Source organism: Cannabis sativa, chromosome 6 (assembly GCF_029168945.1).
Source record: "Cannabis sativa cultivar Pink pepper isolate KNU-18-1 chromosome 6, ASM2916894v1, whole genome shotgun sequence".
NCBI lineage: Eukaryota > Viridiplantae > Streptophyta > Magnoliopsida > Rosales > Cannabaceae > Cannabis > Cannabis sativa.
Window position 1 is genome coordinate 18,147,481 of NC_083606.1, and position 22,581 is coordinate 18,170,061.

Sequence of the window (22,581 nt, forward strand, 5' to 3'; positions counted from 1 at the left end):
ATGAAGCCCAGGAACTTTCCTGACTTGACCCCAAAGGTGCATTTCTTTGGGTTGAGCTTCATGCCGTATCTCTGGACTACTTCGAAACATTCCTCTAAGTCGTTTGCATGGCTATTGCATGCTTTGGACTTGACGAGCATGTCATCTACATAAATATTTCATCCCAGGAGGCCCTTGAACATCTGGTTGACCATTCTCTGGTAGGTCGCTCCGGCGTTTTTCAGTCCGAAGGGCATGACTAGGTAACAGTATACCCCCTTATCGGTCCTGAAGCTAGTGCACTCCTGGTCTGCCGTATGCATCTTTATTTGATTATACCCAGCATAGGCATCCATGAAGGATAGTAGTTTGAATCCAGAAGTGGCGTCTACCATCTGGTCGATCCTGGGCAGCGGGAAGCAGTCATTCGGACAAGCTTTGTTTAGATCAGTGAAATCTATACAAACTCGCCAAGTCCCATTCGGCTTGGGTACCAGGACCGGATTGGCTAGCCACTCCGGATAGTATACGTCGCGGATCATGCCGTTGGTCAAAAGTTTATCCACCTCTTTCTCCAGAGCCTCGGCTTTCACCGAGTCGAGCGGGCGTCGCTTTTGCTGGACTGGCGGCATGTCCGGATTGACGTTGAGTACGTGGGTGATGACATGGGGGCTTATGCCAGTCATGTCTTCTTGGCGCCATGCAAAGATGTCGATGGCGCCCTTCAGTGTTTTTATTATTTTTTCTCTTTCCTCCGAATCTAGGTTCTTTCCCAGTCGGAGTACTTTGGTGGAGTCGAGGTCGCACACTGATAATTCCTCGACATCCTCCATTGGTTCCACAATTCTTTCGGACCCCACACGGGGGTCTAACTCATCTTCTTCAGCCACTTCTGGCTCAATGGATTCCCGGACCATCAGTACGGGCATGTGGGTTGCAACATTGTAACATTGCCTTGCCTCCCCTTGATTTCCTCTCACCGTCCCGATCCCAGCTTCCTGGGTAGGGAACTTTAGGCACAGGTGCCGAATGGATGTGACCGCGCCAAAATCTACCAAGGCCGGTCGGCCGAGGATCGTGTTGTAAGCAGTCGGGCAGTCCACCACCACGAAAGTGCAGTATTTAAATGTGCTCTAGGGGGTGTCCGGGCACAAGGTGACTGGAAGCCTTACTTTTCCCATCGGGATGAGTGTCGTCCCATTAAACCCTGTGAGTTGGGACCCACTGGGCGAGAGGTCTCGGTCCGTCAAGCCTATTGCGGTGAAGGCCTCCTTGAAGAGTAGGTTCACGGAACTTCCATTGTCAATTAGGACTCTGGCCACAACTTTATTAGCGATGAGGGTCTCTATGACCAATGGGTCATGATGAGGGAAGCGCACCGTCTTGGCGTCTTCTTCCGTGAACGTGATGGGTTGGTCCATTAGCCGGGGCCTTTGAGCTGGGAGTTGAGTAACCTCCCAAACTTCATTATGTTTCACGGCCCCTACGTATCGTTTGAGCTCCTTGCGAGTAGTTCCTCCGATATGGGGACCTCCGGAGATCATGGCTACCCTCTCGTTAGGTCTGGACGGCAGACCAGGGATGTGCTGGGCGTCGCCCGCGGGAGCAGCCAGAGCTAACACTCCTGCTGTACTCCCCGGTGTTCCCTGGGGCACACCCATTGTCGCCTGGCCCGGATTGAGGTGAGGCAGCCTATTTTTGATCCACTCATAGAGGTGGCCCAACTGGATTAGGTTCTCAATCTCGTCCTTGAGATTCTTGTATTCATTGGTGCTATGACCAATGTCGTTGTGGTACTCGCATCTTTTGCTCGGATCTCTCCGGGAGCTATCTTTGTACAATGGTTGTGGTCTCCGGTAGTGTGTATTTTGCCTAGTAGCAAAGTACACGCGCTCTTGGGAGTCCGACAGCTCCGTGTATTGGGTGTACTGGGGAGTGTATCCCCTTTTCTGGCGCTTCTCCCCCGTCCGGGTGCTGCCCTTGGAGGACCTTTTACTCCTCGAGCCCTGGGAAGGGCCTGCCAGGCTAGCGGTCGGAGCGGAGTGCGAAGGAGTTTGTCCATTTGTCTCGGACGGATTGCCGAAATGGGATGATGCTGGCGCCAAGGCCTGGCCTTGACTATATCCGGGGGTGGCAGAGAATTGTATGCCGCTTGTCTGTGGAGTTGCGGTCGGGGCAGTACCCGAGGGCGGTACTCCGGGCATGTACCCTGCTATCTCGGTGGGATAGTATCCTCCATAAGCCACTATTTGGGCTTCTTCGAGGTTGATATATTTTTGGACTCTCTTCTGGAAGTCCTGAAGGCTAGCAGCTCCTTCTTGCTGTAGTTCATTCCAAAAAGGAGTCCCCGTACGGATGCCTGCTTGGAGAAGCGCAAGCTGTTGTCCGTCGTCAACTTTCTTGGTTTTCGAGGCTTCCTCTCGGAACCTCTTTATATAGTTTTTCAAGGTCTCGGTGGGCAGTTGCTTAATGTTAGTCAAGGCACTAACCTCTAGGTTGACCTTTCTGGCGGCGACAAACTGTCTCCGGAAATTGGTCTGTAGCTTGTTCCAACAGCCCACGGATCCTGGTTCCAGCTTCTTGAACCATTCCTCCGCGAACCCACTTAGAGTAAGCGGGAAGCACAGACATTTGGCGTCATTGCTGACTCTCATGACCGTCATGACACGGTTGAACCGTGATAAGTGGTCGCTTGGATCGGAGTTCCCGGTATAAGCTGCCATTTCGGCCATCTTGAAGTTCTTAGGGAGCTCCGCCTCCAGGATGTGCTTAGCACATGGCGCCCGGTCCTCGCTATCTGAGTCGGGGTCATCCCCTTTCTGCCTTTGGGAGACTCGGGCAATTTCTTTTCGAAGTATGGCGAGTTTCGCCATAATTCCTTCATTTAACGTACCCGTGGAGACCGCGGGTCCGTATCTTTTTTGGTCAAGGTGATCCCGGAGGTCACCTTGGTTCCCATTGATTTGATTTCTCAAATCAATGGGAGGACATCTTTGTCCTCTTCTTCCTCTACCCCCGGGCTCTTGGTGCACGGAAACGCTTTTTCGGTCCTCTCGATCCTGAGGGCCAAAGCTCCCTTTTTAGGGCTTGCCCCTCTGCGGACCTTTCCCCCTAGGGAAATCTGAGCGGACCTTTCGCGGATCCTGCGCCTTTTTCTTTTGCCCTGGGGTAGAGGTAGGGTTTTTTGTTTGGTTCCCTTCAGCAGGGTACCTTATAGGACTAGGCTCCCTAGACTTCTGCTGTTGGGAACTAGGCGAGGACGTCTCTGGTTCCTTGCCAAGTCCAGCAGTCACTGCCTTGGGATGCACGTGAATGCCACTTAGAGTAAGCGGAAAGCACAGACATTTGGCGTCATTGCTGACTCTCATGACCGTCATGACACGGTTGAACCGTGATAAGTGGTCGCTTGGATCGGAGTTCCCGGTATAAGCTGCCATTTCGGCCATCTTGAAGTTCTTAGGGAGCTCCGCCTCCAGGATGTGCTTAGCACATGGCTCCCGGTCCTCGCTATCTGAGTCGGAGTCGTCCCCTTTCTGCCTTTGGGAGACTCGGGCAATTTCTTTTCGAAGTATGGCGAGTTTCGCCATAATTCCTTCATTTAACGTACCCGTGGAGACCGCGGGTCCGTATCTTTTTTGGTCAAGGTGATCCCGGAGGTCACCTTGGTTCCCATTGATTTGATTTCTCAAATCAATGGGAGGACATCTTTGTCCTCTTCTTCCTCTACCACCGGGCTCTTGGTGCACGGAAACGCTTTTTCGGTCCTCTCGATCCTGAGGGCCAAAGCTCCCTTTTTGGGGCTTGCCCCTCTGCGGACCTTTCCCCCTAGGGAAATCTGAGCGGACCTTTCGCGGATCCTGCGCCTTTTTCTTTCGCCCTGGGGTAGAGGTAGGGTTTTTTGTTTGGTTCCCTTCAGCAGGGTACCTTATAGGACTAGGCTCCCTAGACTTCTGCTGTTGGGAACTAGGCGAGGACGTCTCTGGTTCCTTGCCAAGTCCAGCAGTCACTGCCTTGGGATGCACGTGAATGCCACCCGCCTCCATGGCTTTTTGCATGGCCAACATCATTTCTTGTATTTTTTGGTTTTGTGCTTTCTGAGCTTCGATCTCGGCTTCGTGATCGATAGCTTTTTGCCTGAAAAGCACCAACTCTGAGTAACTACCTTCGTCATAGGCATACTCATCGAGGTTTTCCTCGTAGTCATCATCTGGAATTCCTTCTTCTTCCTTGGAACCCACAGCTGCTCTTGAGGCTACATCTTCCTCATTTGGGTTTTGAGCATCTTCTAGTGGGCGAGGCTGATGAGTCCTTCTAGTCTCCACCATGTTTGTGAAGTCAAGTGTTCGTTTACAGCAGCTTTCTTCAGCTCTCAATGAAAGCACCAAAATGTTGACCGAGATTTTCGGCAACTAATAAAATATTATAAAGTTATAGAGCTGTAAGAAAATTAGAGAAGGATTTTTACGTGGTTGGGGCGTTAATGAGCCTTAGTCCACGAGTCTTTGTTATTTATGGATGTATTTAATACAGAGAATGTATTAAGTGAGTGTTTCACTCTTCTAAATACAGAGAATGTTCTTGGTGAGTATTTACTCTATTTGCTCTTACGCAGCCCAAGATTCTCGATCCCATTTAATGAGCTTTGAGGGGGTATTTATAGTGTTTTTGGTGGGGTGATCCCCATAATAATCCTTACAAATGTATCTGTAAGTATCCATAAAGTTGGGCATTCCCAATGAATATACCATGAGTAATGCATGGTCAAATCCCTAGGCGCTGTAGGGCTTTTATGTGGAATGTCCTTATTGTCTTTTGACTGATGTGACTCTTCACAGTGTAGCCGTCGCTAGACTTAAATGATAATTACTTTGTAGCTGCTGGTTGGAGGTTGTGTCGTCAGACTTTATTGCGTGTAGCAGTCCCAACACGCTTCCTCCCATGCGGCATTAAATGCGACTTGATTGCTCAGGAGAAACCTGACACTTCGCGGAGATGCCTTAACGTTACTTCAAGCTTCCGGGAGCATATGGGGTTCCATATACCTTCTCCGGGAGCTACGTCCTGGAAGCCACCTTACGGCATAAAGACTTAGCAAATATTTTTGGTTTGTACATTGCTTGATCTACGTGTCCTTGTTTGGTTGATCCACGTATATTGGGCAAAATCAGGGGCAACATTTACCCCCAAGCCTTGTTTCTTTGAAAAAATAAAACAAGGCTTGCTCAAGTGCTTCTGGTTGACTCCTCGGTCTCCTGGCACGAGCTTTGAGCGCGTGAGGGTGTATTTAATGATGGCTTTTAATGCAGCGATTCACTTTTTGCAGAGGTCGATTCGTTTCACGCCCATTGATTGATACGGCGCATTAATGGTGTCAGACGGATACTCAAACGTTTCCACCGCCTTAATTGCAAATCAATCTGGTTCGTTGATTTCTGAGAATTCGAATCGCGCGCTTCCCCCACCGTTCGATTAGTAGATGACGATGCCTGTTCCTCATGCAGCTTTGCCTATAAAAGCCACCACCTTTCCTTCATTTCGGTTACTTCCCATTTCTTGCCAACTTTGCTCAAATTTCCCAGAGAGGAAAAATTCTCAGACCCAGAAAAACACCTTTGAACACTTTGTAATTTTTTCCAGTTCTTCTTCGTTTGTTACTATCAGTCCTTCTTATCTTCATTTACTTCACAGCAGGACCCCCAGTCTCAACACTTCATTGTAAGTTCCTTGCACCCTTTGCTTTATTGTTAATATGCATGGCATGCTGTTACTTATCTGCTTGTTCTTTTCTGGGTTTTGTATTCGAAGTTTCTGGGAATGCAAATGTTTAGATTCCTCATATAATCGGTTTGGGTTCACTGCTCTAGTGATAGGACTACTCTCGTCACGCGTTTGTTGTTATTTTTTTGTAGAAGACCATATGTTCTTCGTATAATGGTCGCTTAGGGAATAGGATAGATTATTTTCTTTCTACTTTCTGCCCTTTCTTTTTCTTTAGTGCGCAATGCCGTCTTCTGTGAATTTATTGCACCCGACTCCTGTCCAGGGAATCCTTCTAGGGTTTCCTGTATGACAGGTGTCCGGAGGGGGCCTCTTTCCAGCGGTTAGGGGACCCCCATTCCCTTTTTCTTGGTTTAGGGTTTGGTATGGGGCCTAACTGCTGGAACCTTAATTCTTTTTACAGAATCGAAACATGTCTGCTTCTGGCTCAAAGTCATCTAAGAAGAGCGGTAAGCGCCTGGCTACCCTCGAGGAGGTCTCGCTGGGTCCTGTTGCCTAGGAGGGGTACAAGTCTCGGGCAACCGGATGGGAGGCGGCCGAGCTTCACTCCACTCTAACTTGTCCCCATCAGCTAGAAAACATCGTGGAGGTAGCTGGAATCAAACCTTCCACATCCGGGACTTACCACCGGCCACCTCGTGATGCGGAGACGCCCAATCATAACTACGGCGGCTTCGGGACCTGGACCCAGACACATTTGATGGCCGGGGCCATGCTTCCTCTCCAAGACTATTTTGTTAATTTTTTAGTTTTTGTCGGCCTTGGGCCATACCAACTTATTTCCCAAGCATACCGCCTACTTTCAGGCTTATTTATTTTTTACTCCGCCCGGGTATGGGGCTCTCCCAGCCCGGCGGAGATATTGTATTTTTACGAACTTGTTTCTGTCCCCAAGAAGGGGGACAAACTTAAAGACGGTTTTTACGGGTTCCGGGCCCACCCTGCCAATGAAGGGGTGGTCCCGTATAATAGGCAAACTCATGTTAAGGAGTATCGCAATCGTTTTTTCTTCTCTTCCGGGTTCCGGGCAGTGGACCATCCGGAGCTCCTCACTGAGTGGGTCAGGATTCCTTCTTACGAACGGACCGCACCTACTCAGGTCTTTCTTCGGAGAGCCCAGGCCTTTGCCTCTTATGACCGGGTTGTTCTTAACGTCGGGGGCCTAGTCACTACGGAGAACTGCAGGAAGGCAAAACTCATCCTGCCGCACCAATCCGTGGAGGACTCTAACCTCTCCCGGGTTATCTGTCCCAACGTGAGGGTGCCTGCCGCGGAGAAGACCTTCTGGGATGAGATTATTGCCACTGCCGAGAAGAAGTACCAGGACTATCTCTACCGGAAGGCTCAGGAGAAGGCATATTCTGTTGGGTTTTATGCCCTAAATAAAACTCATTTCAATATAATCAGATTTGCTTATTATGGTTAAAATCAGCACAACCCCAATTTTTTCAAATCTTCAAAAAATCATAACTAATTCAAATAAAATCCAAATTAAGTTCTGTAAAAGGCTAACTTGCTTAATTTTTTCCATACTATCCAATAAAAATAATTCCAGAGATAAAATCGCAATTATGTTTCACGAAAATTTCACAAACATCAATCAATCATCAAATAACACTCAATACAACATGATACCATCCAAAGAACATACAAACAATCGTTTTAAAGTCCAAATTTCTTGCAAGTAAATCAATTACCATGGCTCTGAGGCCAGTTGTTGGAAATTATTTTACCAGGATCTTAGATCTACTCACAAGTATGTTTATTAACATCCTAAATATGATTAAAACCATTAAGGTAAGTGGTTAAAGATCTTGCGAACTGATAGGGGTGGAGAAATAGTTAGTAGATATGCAGTTCAAAGATCATTAAATTGATTTTTGAATTATATCCAAACTTACCTCCCCAGAAATTTCGAGTTGCATGTTGATGATTAGTTACTAGTCGTTGCCTAATTCCTTCTATGGTAATACAATTTCAGAATGATGTAATGGTTGTATACTTAATGTAAATCATTACTAGATTCATGGATGACCTAATCAAAATCTTAAGAAAAGCTAGAACCATTAACCATGGTTTGTTAGCTATTCTAAGTGATTAGGGGTGGACCATCTCATTGTCAATAGATAAGAAAGTGTTTGTTCAAACAAATACTACTTTTCTAAGATAATGACTAAGTCTAAAAACAAGTAGCAAATAAAGGAGATATTTAATTCTTGATTCCAAAAGTTTTATATCATCTTATATAACATATGATGATCCCACTGCCTCTGTTGTCTTGTCACAACCGAAGAGATCAATACCATTTAGTTTTCTTAGACATAATTCACGGTGCCTTGTCGTAGTGGGAGAGTTTCTAGGAACTCACCTTCTTATGACTTGGGAGACACTAGTGATTTAAATCCATTGTGAGTTTAAACAAGTAATGGATTGTCAAGATAAGAAACTAAGAAGAAAGCCAATAGAACTATGGTTTAATCCATTCACATGGAATAACCTAAAGTTTTCTATTACAAGGACATAAAAGGAAATTTTAGTTAATAAGTCTATTCTATAGACTTAACAAAACTTCCTGTTCCTAGTATTATAGGTTTGAGTTTATCTAAACCTATGGCTTGTGGTATACCTGGTAATTACTTACTCTAATGCAAGCAACTTACTTTAGTAAGATGCTGAAGCATTTTCTTTCTAATGGCAATCTATAGAAGCTTCACAACTTCTTAGGTATAGATTTTATTTATCTAAGGAAAAGTCTTAACTATTCCAGAAAAGATAAAGCCATGAAAGAATTTCTTATATCAACAGTGAGAGGTCTTAGATATGCTTTTGTATGCCTTAGACCAGACACCTGCTGTTGAGTGGGAGTAATGAGTAGGTATCAGATTAATCCAGGAGAAGAACATTGGAAGACAATCAAGTAAATCTTAAGATAAAGAAGAGGAACTATATGTTAGTCTATAAGGGTGTGTTTAAAACTCTTAGACTACACCATATCAGATTTCGAAATTTGCCTTTGTGCTAGTAAATCTTTCTGATAAGATGGTGATTACTCTGGGGGTGGAATAGTGATTTTGGAGAAATGTAAAAACCTATCTGAAGTCTCTAGGTCTACCAGAGAGGGACTGAATGTTAAGGTTGCAGGAAATGTACTTATTCAATCTAAGGAAAGTTCTATACATTTTTGGCATCATTCCAAATTGCCTTAAACTACTAGTGTTAATTTCCTGATTAACCAAAAGTAGTTGCCAAAGATATAGAATCCAGTATCCCAAGAGAGTAAACATATAGAGAGGAATTTCACATTATCAATGATTTTGTGATTAAGGAAGAGTAATAGTGGAGAAAATGTTGTGGTTAATTCAACCTTTCAGATCCTATTACGAGGAGTTTACTACTACTACACTTGATTTGCATATCAAGGTGTTGAGATTATTTGAAACACACTTTTTGTTTTATATTAGTGCAAGTGGGAGTTTGTTGGGTTTTATGCCCTAAATAAAACTCATTTCAATATAATCAGATTTGCTTATTAATATAGATCAGAAATAACATTTAATGTTGCATGGTTCACATGATTTATTTCATGATTATATGTACATAATGTATAAATTCATCTGAAACCCTTTTCACATACTTGATCCTGTTTATTGTGTCGTCAACACATTGGAAAGTAAACATGACTATGTGAATAAAGTTTCCTAGATTTATCAGACACAGGGTTTTACTGATATGATAATCTACAACAAGAGTTTACTTGTATTTGGAGAAATACTATGTTCTTTCCAGAACATTGGTTAAAGTAAAGCTCAGGTTGGATGCATGGAGTATGCATCGGAAGGGACTGATATTGAACTTTGACTTAGATTTATTAAACTTACCGTAATATATATTCAAGTCAATATCGCCTAGTTGATCCTAGATCAAATGATCTTAATCCTGATATGATTAGGCTCAATCTCGAGAGGCTATTCGTGTTCTTTGATTTGTTAGTTAAGCCTACTTTTAGGTCAGGGTGATACGTACATTTTGGGAACACGGTAGTGCAATTGAGTGGGAGCGCTAGCATAAACATGGAATCTATAGCTTCTATCTGGCGAATAGTAAGCAAAGGATGATCTCTTTCGAGCTTGACCAAACGAACATAAATGGTGGAGTACTCATTTCACATTAGCGGAAATATCATTTATACGGGTTCAAGTGTTTTAAGGAATAAATACATTGTAGGGTGTAACGGTAATTTAATCCCTTTACAGTGTAGATCATTCATATAGAGGATCATTGATCAAATTAGGATTATAACAATGGATAACTAATGATGTGTCTATATGGTGGAACATATAGAGCATTCTATATACTGAGAGTGCAATTCTAAGTTCTATGCGTGGATTCAACGAAGAATTAATAAGTTAGTGAATTTTAGTGCTAAATTCTTGATCTACTTATTGGAAGCTCGGTTATATAGACCCATGGTCCCCCCACTAGTTGAGATAATATTGCTTGTAAGACTCATGTAATTGGTTTTGATTAATCAATTATAATTCTCAAATTAGACTATGTCTATTTGTGAAATTTTCACTAAGTAAGGGCGAAATTGTAAAGAAAGAGTTTATAGGGGCATATTTGTTAATTATGATACTTTGTATGGTTCAATTAATAAATATGATAAATGACAATATTATTTAATAATTATTTATAGTTATTAAATAGTTAGAATTGGCATTTAAATGGTTGAATTAGGAAATTGGCATTTTTGAGAAAATCGGATACAAAAGGTGTTAAAATTGCAAAATTGCAAAACCCAAGGCCCAATCCACTAATGCTTGGCCGGCCACCTATTGTAGTTTTTTAAGTTGTTTTTTTCATTATTTTAATGCCATATAATTCAAACCTAACCCTAGTGGAATGCTATAAATAGATAGTGAAGGCTTCAGAAAAAAAGAGACTTTTCTTCTGACACTTTCTGAATCAGAAAAACTAAGCCTTCTCTCTCCCTATCTTTAGCTGCCACTTCTTCTTTCTTCTTCCATTGAAATTTCGAAATTTCTTAGTGTATGAGTAGTGCCCACACACATCAAGTGATACCTCAATCATAGTGAGGAAGATCGTGAAGAAAGATCATCAGCAAAGGAGTTTCAGCATCAAAGATTCAGAGAAAGAGATCCAGGTTCAGATATTGATAATGCTCTGCTACAGAAAGGAATCAAGGGCTAGATATCTGAACGGAAGGAGTCATATTATTCCGCTGCACCCAATGTAAGGTTTCTTAAACTTTATATGTGTTTAATTTATCGTTTTAGAAAGTTCATATTTAGGATGTTAATAAACATACTTGTGAGTAGATCTAAGATCCTGGTAAAATAATTTCCAACATATTCTAAGGCCCAGGCAGCTTCTGGGAGGCCACTTCGCGTGGGGAGCCCGGTCGAGAGAAGAAGCCAGGCGATCGCCGGGAAGCCCCTTCATATTGGGGACTCAGCGGAGAGAAGGGCTCACAGGCCACAGCCTTCGGCTCAGGAGCCGAACACTGGGGCTCCTGGTGCCAGCACTTCCGGCTCCAGTGGTAAGTCTCCTTTAGCAGTTCATTACGTCCCTTCTGTTGGCGAGTATGCCAGTCTTAGGCCTGTAGGGTTCGATGAGCATCTTTATAGGTTTAGGATGCCCTCGACCCGGTGGGGAGACCATTTGAAGGAGTTTTTTTTTTTTCCAACTTAGGAGATTTCCTAGGTCGGTCCCGGATGGGTTCTGGTCCTCCGGAGCCCGTCCCCTTAGGCCCTTCAGCTTATATTACATCCAGCTAGTTCCGGCCTTCGGACAGCTATCTCAGAGATGATGCTGCCAGCATCAAAATTCGGAACTTTGCTAGGGCCGAACTAAAGAGTCAGGGTAGGATTAGCTTGCTTGTCATATCTGAGTGTTGGTGGTTTCCCACGGATGTTCTAACACTTGCTTTCTTTCTTTTGTTGTAGCAGGTGCTTCCATGGACGCTATTTTGGCCGAACTTGCCGGGGTTCACATTCCTGAGGCTCCCCCTCCCTTTACTTCTTCCCAGATGGCCCCCCCTCTGAAGATTTCTTCCAGTGCTCCTCCAGACACTATTTGACTTAGTGGATGATGAGGTGCTCCCGGGAGAAGGTCAAGAAAAGCAATGGAGCTTTTCTGAGGAAGTTGAAGAAGGTGAAGGAGGGCACCGGGCTCTTCCTGAGGAAGTTGAAGAAGGTGAAGAAGAGCAAGAAATTGCTCTGATTCGCAAACGCAAAGGCAAAATGGTTGCCCAGGAGAAGCCCAAACGGCCACGGAGAGCTGATACTCCGGCCCACGGTCTCGATGGCGGGGTCTCCCCCATGGAGGAACACACTGCCCCTCCCAATATTGTGCTGACTCCGGTTTCTGGAGATGAGGCGAGACAGGAGCTCCGGATAGCTAAACAAAACCATTTAATAGTAATCCAATGGCTTAAAAAAATGTAACCATGATGGTTACAATAAAAATGTAACCATTGAAACCTCTTCCATGTTGTCATATTGCTTTACATTTATTTGTATGTTCATGTTTTGAATTGTAACTCTAGTACTCATCTCTTTTCTTCTCTTTATTTTATTTTTGTGTTTTGGATTGTAACACTTTATTTAATCATTTTTAGTCCTTATAACTTTTTGTATAGAGTTGTAATTGGCTTAGTTATGTTTTTTTTTCATCTTATCTCATATGTTTCTATATTTTTTTTAGTGTTACAAGCTAATGTTCTAGCTTTTCTAGTGTATTGTTTTAAAAAGTTATAATTTTATTGTCTAAATTTTTAAGGGTAATTTTATCCTATATTTTTCTTATTTATTTTAGCTGTTTATGATTTAACAAAACATCTCTTTCGGTTAATCCGATAAGTTATCTTGATTCGAGAAGGTTTCTATGTTGTTTGTTTGTGAATATGTACATCGTAAATTCACGAGATAAAAAAAAATAATTATAATCATCTTATACTAAATTAATTTCAACAACCCATATTAACATTTTATTTTTATTTTTTTTTTAAAAAAAAAGTGGAGCAAGATATAAAGTTCAACTCTTATCATAATATTGTTGTGCCAGCTGTGGGATGTGCGGGGGGATTAATTTTAGCTTGGAAAGAGGGCTTTGAATTTGAAAGTATTAATGTTTTTAAAAATCAGATTACCGGTTTTGTGTACTCTGACCCTGTAAGGATCCCCTGGTTGTTTTCTTGTGTTTACGGTCCTCCGTACTTCCATGAAAAGAAGAAATTTTGGTCTAGCTTGATGGTTAATGGTGAAAAATTTGGTGGCCCTTGGTTAATCTTAGGCGATGTAAATTTTGTTCTGAGCAACTCGGAGCGGGTTGGGTCTAAGGGGAGGGATCAATTTATCCACTTCATTTCGGAGTTAATTAACTGTCAGGCGCTGGTTGATTTGCCTATTAAAGGGGATATCATGACTTGGGACAACCATAGAGACGGTGCTAATCACATTAAGTCGGCCCTGGACAAAGCACTTGTAAATAATGGTTGGCTGCAAATCTTTCCTAAGACGGTCGTTCGGTCTCTCACCACCTGTAATTCTGACCATCGACCCCTCTTTATTAATACCGACTTTTCGGTCTCTAACGCCAAAAGGCCTTTCTGCTTTGAAACTTGGTGGACAAAGGACCCTCGTAGTTCCTTGGTGGTGGATTAAGCGTGGGGGTCTGTTTCCCATGATTGGGCCCCTGCTAGAGTGTTTAAGAAAGTTGGTGCGACCCGCTTGGCCCTGAGTAATTGGAACCGGGTGCAATTTGGTAAGTTGGATTCTTGCATCTCTAAGTTGGAGGGTCAATTACAAGCTATCCAAAGTTTGCCTACTGGTGACAGAATTTGGGCTACGGAAGTTGAGGTGAGGAAAGAGCTTAATGAGGCTTTAAGGCGGAAAGCAATTCACTGGCAACAGAGATCCAGGGTTTCTTGGATTAGGGATGGTGATAAGTGTACTAATTTTTTCTTCATTTCCACCACGATTCATAACTCGGTAGATAGTATCTTGAACAAGGATGGTGTGTGGATAACTAATAAAGAATAGATTGGTAATGAGTTTACTGGTTTTCTGGGTGATATTTTCAAAAACCCACCTCAGGGCCCTCTAGAGAGCTTAGACTACCTAATCCATGATCATCTCTCCCCTTTGGAGCAGTCTGAGCTTGATGTGATCCCAGGCCACGAGGAAATTAGACAAACACTATTCTCTATGGGAAGCTTGAAGGCTCCGGGTCCAGATGGTATGTCAGTTCTCTTCTTCAAACACTACTGGAACTCTGTGGGACAAGACTTCTGTGATGCAGTTGTGGACTTTTTCCAGTCAGGGAATATGCATAGAGGCTTTAATGCTACAAATATTGCTCTCATTCCTAAGGTCCCTAACCCTAAAAAAGTATCACAGTTCAGACCCATCTCTTTGTGCAATGTGATTTATAAGGTGATCTCGAAAATCATTGCAAATAGAATCAAAGTGTTCCTGCCCAGATTGATTTATCCTACTCAAGCAGCTTTTGTCCCGGGCTGGAACATCCAAGATAATAACGTTTTAATCCAAGAGATCATACATTCTTTCAAGAGGAAAAAATGGAAAGAGGGGTTTTTTGCAATTAAGATTGACCTGGTTAAGGCGTACGACAAACTTAGTTGGCAATTTATTGACCACGTTCTGTGTAGTTTCAAGGCCCTGACAAGTTCTGCCACTGGGTACGCCAGTGTATCACAACAACTTCCTTCAACCTTTTTCTCAACGGAAGGAAATTTAACAGTTTGACCCCAGAGTGTGGCATTAGACAAGGAGACCCCCTATCTCCGTACATCTTTATTTGGGTTGCTGAAATCCTCTCGCGCATCCTTGAGCATGCCCTTGATAACAGTACCATAAGTGGTATAAAGCTAAGCAGAGAGGGCCCCAAACTCTCCCATCTTTTCTTTACCGATGATCAGATCCTTGTTGGCAGGGCAAACCTTGAAGAAGCAAGGGGTATGTGGCATTGCCTGGAAAAATTTTGTGATTGGTCTGGTCAGAGAATTAATAAGCTCAAAACTTCCATTTTCTTTAGCAGTAACACAAGTGAAGGTATGAAACGAGGCATCAGACAAGCTCTGGGATTGAACTGTGAAATGGGTAACATAAACTATTTGGGTCTCCCGCTTTTTAGATCCCGCCAAAAGGATGCAGATTTTAACTTCATCCTTGATAACTAGGTGTCAAAACTCCATGGGTGGAAATTAAAATTGTTATCAATCGTGCTACGTTGATCAAATCAGTGGGGCTTGCTTTGCCTGTCTACACGATGCAGACGACAAAACTTTCTGAAAAGCTTGCATCTAGGATTGATGGTATGGTGAGGGACTTCTGGTGGGGCTGTGAACAAGGTAATAGAGGCATATGTCTTAAAGCCTGGGACCAGTTGTGCCTTCCCAAGTCCCGTGGGGGGCTTGGCTTTAGAAAGACTGTTGAGATGAACCAGGCATTGCTGGCCAAGTGGGGTTGGGCTCTGCTTACTGAGGAACAGTTGTTGTGCTGTAAAGTTCTCAAATCTAAGTACCTTAAGGGTAAACAATTTTTTGATTGTGAGGTTAAGAGCTCTGATTCTTGGTTTTGGAGAAATGTGGTGCGATCTAAAGAGATTTTAAGAAAAGGGGCGTGCAAGCTAATAGCCGATGGGAGAGAGACAAGTATTTGGGATACCCTTGGGTTATCCATGGTACGAATTTTTACCCTAAATCCAATTATCGTCAACAGCAGGGCTTGGAGAAAGTGTCGGACTTACTTTTACTTGATGGAAATTGGGACACACACAAGCTACACAACCTTTTTGACCGAGAAACTGTTAGTAACATCTTAAGAGGCGGTAATCCGAGTGGCTAGGGAAGGGATAGATGGGTCTGGACAAAAGAATCAAATGGTCTGTTTTCAACCAAGTCTGCCTATCTTATTCAAGCCCTTGATCGAGCTCCTTTGTGCAACATTGCGCCGGCTCTATGGAACAAACTTTGGAACTCAAAGATTTTGGAGCATCATAAGGTCCATTGGTGGATTATCCTTTCCAATGCTCTACCCTTAAGAGCCCCTCTTGCTAAGAGAATGGGTTTTGAGGAGGTTTCTTGCCCTATTTGTGGGGAGGCTGAGGAGACCACAGAGCACTTGTTCCTGTATTGCAACTTTGCCTTCCACCTTTGGCGATCTTCTCCTTGGGGGGTTATGGCTGTTCTGGATTCAGGAGCCCGAATGTGGGACTGGGTTACTTTTATATGGAATCTTAAATCCAGAGGAGTTGATACTGATGAGTTGTTCCTCTATGCCTCGATCGTGGTAGATACGATTTGGAGGGCCCGCAACGACAAGGTACATAATAAATCAATGGGTAACATTAAACACTATATTGACTCTATTTCTTCTTGTTACACAGATTATGGCTCCTGCCTCCTTTCCCCTCCACAGTCTGTTGGGACTCAGGCTTGGTCTGCGCTGCCGGAAGATTGGGTTAAAATCAACTGCGATGTCAAAGTCGGAGGTGAAACTATGTGTGCTGTGGCGATTGCGAGAGACCATAGTGAATCAGTTTTGTGGGTAGTGGCAAAAAGGCTAAACTTCTCTGACCCACTCACTGGAGAAGCTGCGGCCTGTCTTTTAGCCATGGAGACGGCGGTCTCATTGCATCATCCTTTTATTTTGGTGGAGAGTGATTCAGAGATTGTTATCAAGAACTTAAAAGGGGATGACTCTACTTGGGGGATTGAGAACTATGTACGTCATTGCAAGCTCCTCTCTACTTTTATGACTAATTGTAATTTTTCTTACATTGCTAAAAACTGTAACTACGCGGCCCATAATGTGGCCAAATGGGCGTTTGCCAACAATATTACAGGTATTGTAGAGATATGGTATTGTAGAGATATCTACTATACCTATTAATATATTTTGTAATGACCATGAGGTCTAACTTCAATTTTATTTATAAACGCATTTTTCAAAAAAAAAAAACTCTCCTTTTTCCTTTTTTTTTTTTTTTAAAAATATCACTACTCCCCATCAAAGTTTGGAGCTAAATACGACAAATCGTTTTATATGGACTTGTCGTTTAATATCGATACGTAATACTCTTTCTCTGTAACCTTCTCCAACTTCTTCTCCCTCCAAAAGCCCTCGAGTTTGAGAAAGTGTGAAACCCTAACTGGACTTTCGATCACTCGGCCATGTCGTCGACCTTATTGGAAGTGACTAGGTCAGCTCATGAGGAGGTGGAGCGGCTCGAGCGCCTCATAGTGAAGGAACTCCAGACCGACCCATCCAGCAACAAGGACCGCTTGTTTCAGAGCCACCGTGTCCACCATATGATCGACACTATCACCGTCACAACTGAAAAACTGGTAAACCCTCGGATTTCACTATAAAATGCATTCATTTTCTTATAATTCTCCAATCTTAAGCCATGTGCACTTTGGGTGAAATCTTAAATTACCATTATATCACAATGTTTTCAGAGCTATGCCTGATTTGTTTGTCCTTTTTCTTCAGGTTGATATATATGAAGATAAGGATAATGCAAGGAAGGATGAAATTGCAGCTCTTGGGGGCCAAACCGCAACGGGAACCAATGTGTTTAGTGCATTTTATGATAGATTAAAAGAGGTATCAATCTTATTGATTATGCTCTTAAGCCTTTAGTTACTACTACATTCATGGCTGCAATTATGTTTATGTTTTTCTGAGTTTTTATTTTTCTTCGACCATTGAAATTGAGTACCTATTTGTGGGTTTGTCTACAATTTTGAAAATGGTTGAGCAATAAAAACTATGAAGTGCTGACTGAGTAGTTGCTTTGGAAAAAAAAAATAAAAATTAACAATGGTTGTGTCATGTGTTTGTTCCAACGTATGCAGATTCGTGAATACCACAGGAGGCATCCAGCTGCACGCGTTGTTGATCCTAATGAGGACTTTGAAGCGCTTCTGAAGGAGGAACCATTAATTGAATTCAGTGGGGAGGTATTATCTTCTTTCATTTTCCGTTAATTTCCTAACAAAATTCTATAAAGTAAAGATATGTATCCGTTTTCAATCATATTTGAGCATATAAATGAATTGTGTACACACCAAATTACATCTGATGCCTGCTTGAGTGAGTGCATCTTATTAAGTGTTTATTTTGGTTGTAATATGAGTTGATATTTTTTTGTTTTCAGGAAGCTTTCGGACGATATCTTGATTTGCACGAATTATATAATCAGTATATCAATTCCAAATTTGGAGATCATATTGATTACTCTACTTACCTTAATGTTTTTTCACAACCACATAAAATTCCTCGGAAGCTGAAGTTGACAAGGTAGCCTACTATGGTAGTTTTTGTTTTTTTGTCCCTTAGTAGTTTGGTTTCTTACATTAAATTTGAAATGTTTGTACTTTTGGTCGCTACAGGCAATACAAGGAATACATAGAAAATCTACTGGAGTACCTGACATATTTTTTCCAGCGTACAGAGCCTCTGCAAGATCTTGATAGAATATTCTCAAAGGTTCTCTTAATACGATGTCTCTTTTTTCCTTTGATAGATCATTTGACTAATGTGAACACTTTTTTTAAGCATGACTGAAGGTTTTGCATGTTGGTCACCCAATTTAATTTCTTTCTAATTTAAGTTGAAATAGGAATTAAGACTATTATTAACATCTAACGCAGTCACATGTATCCTAATTGCCATAAATTCACAACTATGATTTAGGTTGAAATTTTTTGACAATCACTACTAATGGTTTGGTTGGATTTTTTAAAAAATTTGCATTCATTATTCTAAGTGACTATTATTTTTAACTTTTTTCACTTGCAAGATAACTTGTACATGTTTTAATTTTTCTCTACAATCTCATTTTGTTGCACAGCTTATAACAGAATTTGAAGAGCAATGGGAAAATGGTCTAATAGAAGGATGGGAGGGTGAAGGTCAAGGAAATGGACTTGTACCGGATTGGCATGCTGTGATTGATCTTGATTATTATAACTCAGTTGAAGAGCTGATGGTAGTGGGTCCTGAAAAGTTAAAGGAGGTAAAGGCATTTCTTTTCTTTATAGGCAGTATAAAATTTTAGAGTATTGGATGCTACATTTCTTTCCCCTGACTTGTTTATGTTTATTTCTTGTTCATTTTTTACTTGTTTCTATGATTCCTTACTAGATACCATATTGATAAATCCCAATACACTTTGTTTACTCTAGGAGACCGAGAAAATAGCTTTGGGCAGGGGTTGTTTTGTATTCAGGTCTCTTAGTAATTTTTCCCTATTTTTGTATTAGTGGCTGTTTTAAGTTGAGGGGTTGGGTTGTCTTTTTGTATAATGACCAAATCCTATAAATATAAGGGTGAGGGATTCATTTCAGCTAGCTTGGGAATAGAATAGACTTGGTCTAAGGTGAGAACAACCCTCTTGAAAGGCTGTATTTTGGGGAGTCTAGCCTCTCGAATGCTAGCTGATTTTTTTGCGACTATAACCAATAAAGTATTTCTTTGAGGGATTTCATTGTTTGTGTTTGATTTCCAAGATCGAAAGTTTCTAACTAAGGAAGTTCCATCACATATATGCTAACTCTATTGTTTCATCATTGTCTCTATCTTTTTGGCTTACATTTTATGTTTCGGTTGAAAAGGTTGAGATTGTATGCATATGTTCAACTTCTTTTCAATTTTTATGCCTGTTATTTTCCTTGCTTCATTTCTGTGTTTGAATTGTCTCAGGCATTGGCGGCATTAGGACTAAAGTCAGGAGGTACAGTTCAACAACGTGCTGAGAGGCTTTTTCTAACAAAAGTAATTGCACTCTCTCTCTCTCTCTCTCTCTCTCTCTCTCTCTCTCTCTCTCTCTCTTTCTCTTGTGCCCTGCTTGTGCTATTGCTACCCTCATTGTTTATGCTAGTTTGTTCGCTCCTTTTGTGCATGTGTGTGCTCTTGGAACTTATAAATATTTTACCATCCCAAGCTATTTGACTGGGATGATATTATGATTATTCACAAGAAACTTTAAAACTTTCTGGTTACTTGTTGTGTGTCTCAAAAACTTTCTTAATTTCTGTGATCCTACTATTGATTATTGTCCATTAGTTTGTACATTTGTTTGGGATCACTTTTCCAGCCCATTTATTAAATTTGGGAGCAAGCCCTTTCTCCCGAGTTCAACAGAGTTCTGTTCAGTTCTTTTTCTTCCGATTTCCTAAAGCTGTTTCATGCTCTGTGACTAGAACCTGTTTGCTCTTGTTACAAGTTTTATGTTTGCACACTGTACAATGTCTTAGATTGGAGCAGCTTCTTGTGGCTGACTAAACTGTCATTCAGATGATAACCAATACTCTTTTAATAATATAGATTGTCGTTTTCCCCTTTCATGCAGGATACACCTCTTGAAAAGTTAGATAAGAAACATTTTGCTAAAGGTTCACGTGGTCAAGAGCAAAATGGGGTTAGTGCAGTTAATAGTTTCAAAGAAATTGCTCTGATGGAGGCGAAAATAAATAAACTTTGCGAGTTACTGGAAGAGGTTAGCCTCTATAACATAACTTTCTGTCCTGTTTCCTTCCATTCCCTTGCCCACTTTTTTTAAAATCCCTATTTTAATGTTTTCTGTGTCATTATGCAGACAGTTGATCGAACAAAAGACAATATTGTGAAGAAGCAGGCTCTGACCTATGAGGAAATTGAAGCAGAACGAGAAGAGGTGAGTACTTTTACAACTTTTGAGGATAAAATGAGATCTAAAGTTAAGAGGGTATCACACATAGAATTCTTAAGCAGCTACTTTGTAAATGGTTGAATTTCCATGGCGAACACATTAATATAAGCTTGTCAATGAGGTTGCTCTGATTTCTAATTTCAAAATTTGCACGCCAATCTCTTGCAGGAAGATACACAGGCTGACACTGAAAGTGATGACGACGATCAGCAGATTTATAATCCTCTCAAATTGCCAATGGGTTGGGATGGAAAGCCTATACCTTATTGGCTGTATAAACTTCATGGCCTTGGCCAGGTAATATGGATTATAAATAAGGGGTTTGGACAGTCAGTCATTTTATCTTTAGAGTTAGTTTGTGCATGCAGTATATATTTTTATAACTCATTTTAAGTTCATGCAATTCTAACTATCTATGCATCCAGGAGTTCAAGTGTGAGATATGTGGAAACTACAGTTATTGGGGCCGTCGTGCCTTTGAGCGGCATTTCAAGGAATGGCGTCATCAACATGGAATGCGTTGCCTAGGCATACCAAACACCAAGAATTTCAATGAAATCACATCTATTGAGGTATCAATTTCTTGATATTTTGTTGTGGCGATTTTTCTTGTTATACCTTGGGTGTGTTGGATTATTAAGATTTTAAAATCTACAGAAAGACCCACTTTACTTGAGATAAGAGTGTTCTAGTTGATGATTTTATTAGGTCAATTCATTATATTTATCAAAACTAGTGGAGTTGGTGCATTACCTTATGATGCTAACAAGATATTTTGAAATAATGATTCGCAATGGGATGTTCTAGTTCTTTAAAATGTTGGTTGCAATATGTCTATCTCTTGTTTGGGGGTGGTAGATAAGAAAATAAGGTGGTGTTTTCAAATTTATTTTGATAAATTTAAAGTGATACTGCAGTGAGGGATTTGACTCGAATGAGATTAAAAGCTGTAGTGGCCACCTTATCTTATAGATGTAATGGTGGACTATGAAAAAGTCAATGTACAATTTACTGAAAATAATTCTAAGCAGTTTATTGAATGCATGAACTACTTGGAGAGATATTCGTTAATTTTCTTTTGGTTCGTAGTGAAAGTCTTTGTAATATTATCTGATGAGAGTTGGAAGAGGATTTCATATGCATTCATATTGGCAGCAACCCCTGATTAGTTTTACTGTAATTTATTGAAGTAATGAATCGTTCTATGATGCAGGAAGCGAAAGAACTATGGAAGAGGATACAAGAAAGACAAGGAGTGAATAAGTGGCGACCAGATCTTGAAGAAGAGTATGAAGACAAAGAGGGTAACATCTACAACAAGAAGACTTACACTGATCTTCAACGTCAGGGACTGATATGAGAAAGGCAGTAGTCCGGAAAAAATCTAGTAGCAGGATAAGCATCGTTTGTCCCTATGACCTGTTACCTTGGGTGGCGACTCACATCTGGCTCTCAAACTCTTGCACCATTCATTTAAGCATAGTTATTTTGGCAACTACTAATTGGAGTTGGGGAATGCTGGGATTGTAGATTTTATGTACAACTCTCCTAATATTAGATTGGCTCAGTGCTATGTTAAATGTATCTGAAAACTACAGGGGTACTGAATTTTTCTTTTTCTTATATTTTATAGCAAACAAGGAGATATTGTACTGTTGAGCTATTAAATTGTTTCAAACGGGGAGAGACATTGGAGAATTTAGTGATATTGCACAATAAAGGACTCTCATGAACTGCTGATATAGAGAAACATACTTCTCACTCCTGCTCAACATGTTCTTATTATTATTTAAAGAACTAATCAATACCTTTCTTATCATCTTCTTTGGCAGGTTTATGAGCTATTGGATACTGGAAAATATGCCCTGGCAGAAGGTATTGTTTCCTTTATTTATAGGTACTTGGGACTATATTTTTGTGACTTTGTGAAATTGCTTTTTACTTTCTCATAGAAGTTTAACTGGAAAATAACTGTTGATTTCTGAATTTCTCTCACTTACACATTTTCCCCTTTATATTGCATGAAAAAACTAGTTTCATGCTGCCTGCTTAACAGGCTATAAGAAGTTTATGAATCTAAAA

General features: G+C 41.4%; 1 protein-coding gene across 1 annotated transcript; it reads left to right on the forward strand.

Moving 5' to 3' along the window:
• The first annotated feature begins 16,828 nt into the window (after positions 1-16,828).
• LOC115725273 (splicing factor SF3a60 homolog) lies at positions 16,829-22,271 on the forward strand. Its single transcript, XM_030654728.2, has 12 exons — positions 16,829-17,149; positions 17,298-17,411; positions 17,663-17,767; positions 17,965-18,107; positions 18,200-18,296; positions 18,661-18,825; positions 19,512-19,583; positions 20,161-20,307; positions 20,407-20,484; positions 20,668-20,796; positions 20,925-21,071; positions 21,713-22,271. Exons 1-12 carry the CDS (start codon positions 16,976-16,978, stop codon positions 21,857-21,859), a joined length of 1,518 nt encoding a protein of 505 aa, XP_030510588.1. The 5' UTR covers positions 16,829-16,975; the 3' UTR covers positions 21,860-22,271.
• Positions 22,272-22,581: the final 310 nt, after the last annotated feature.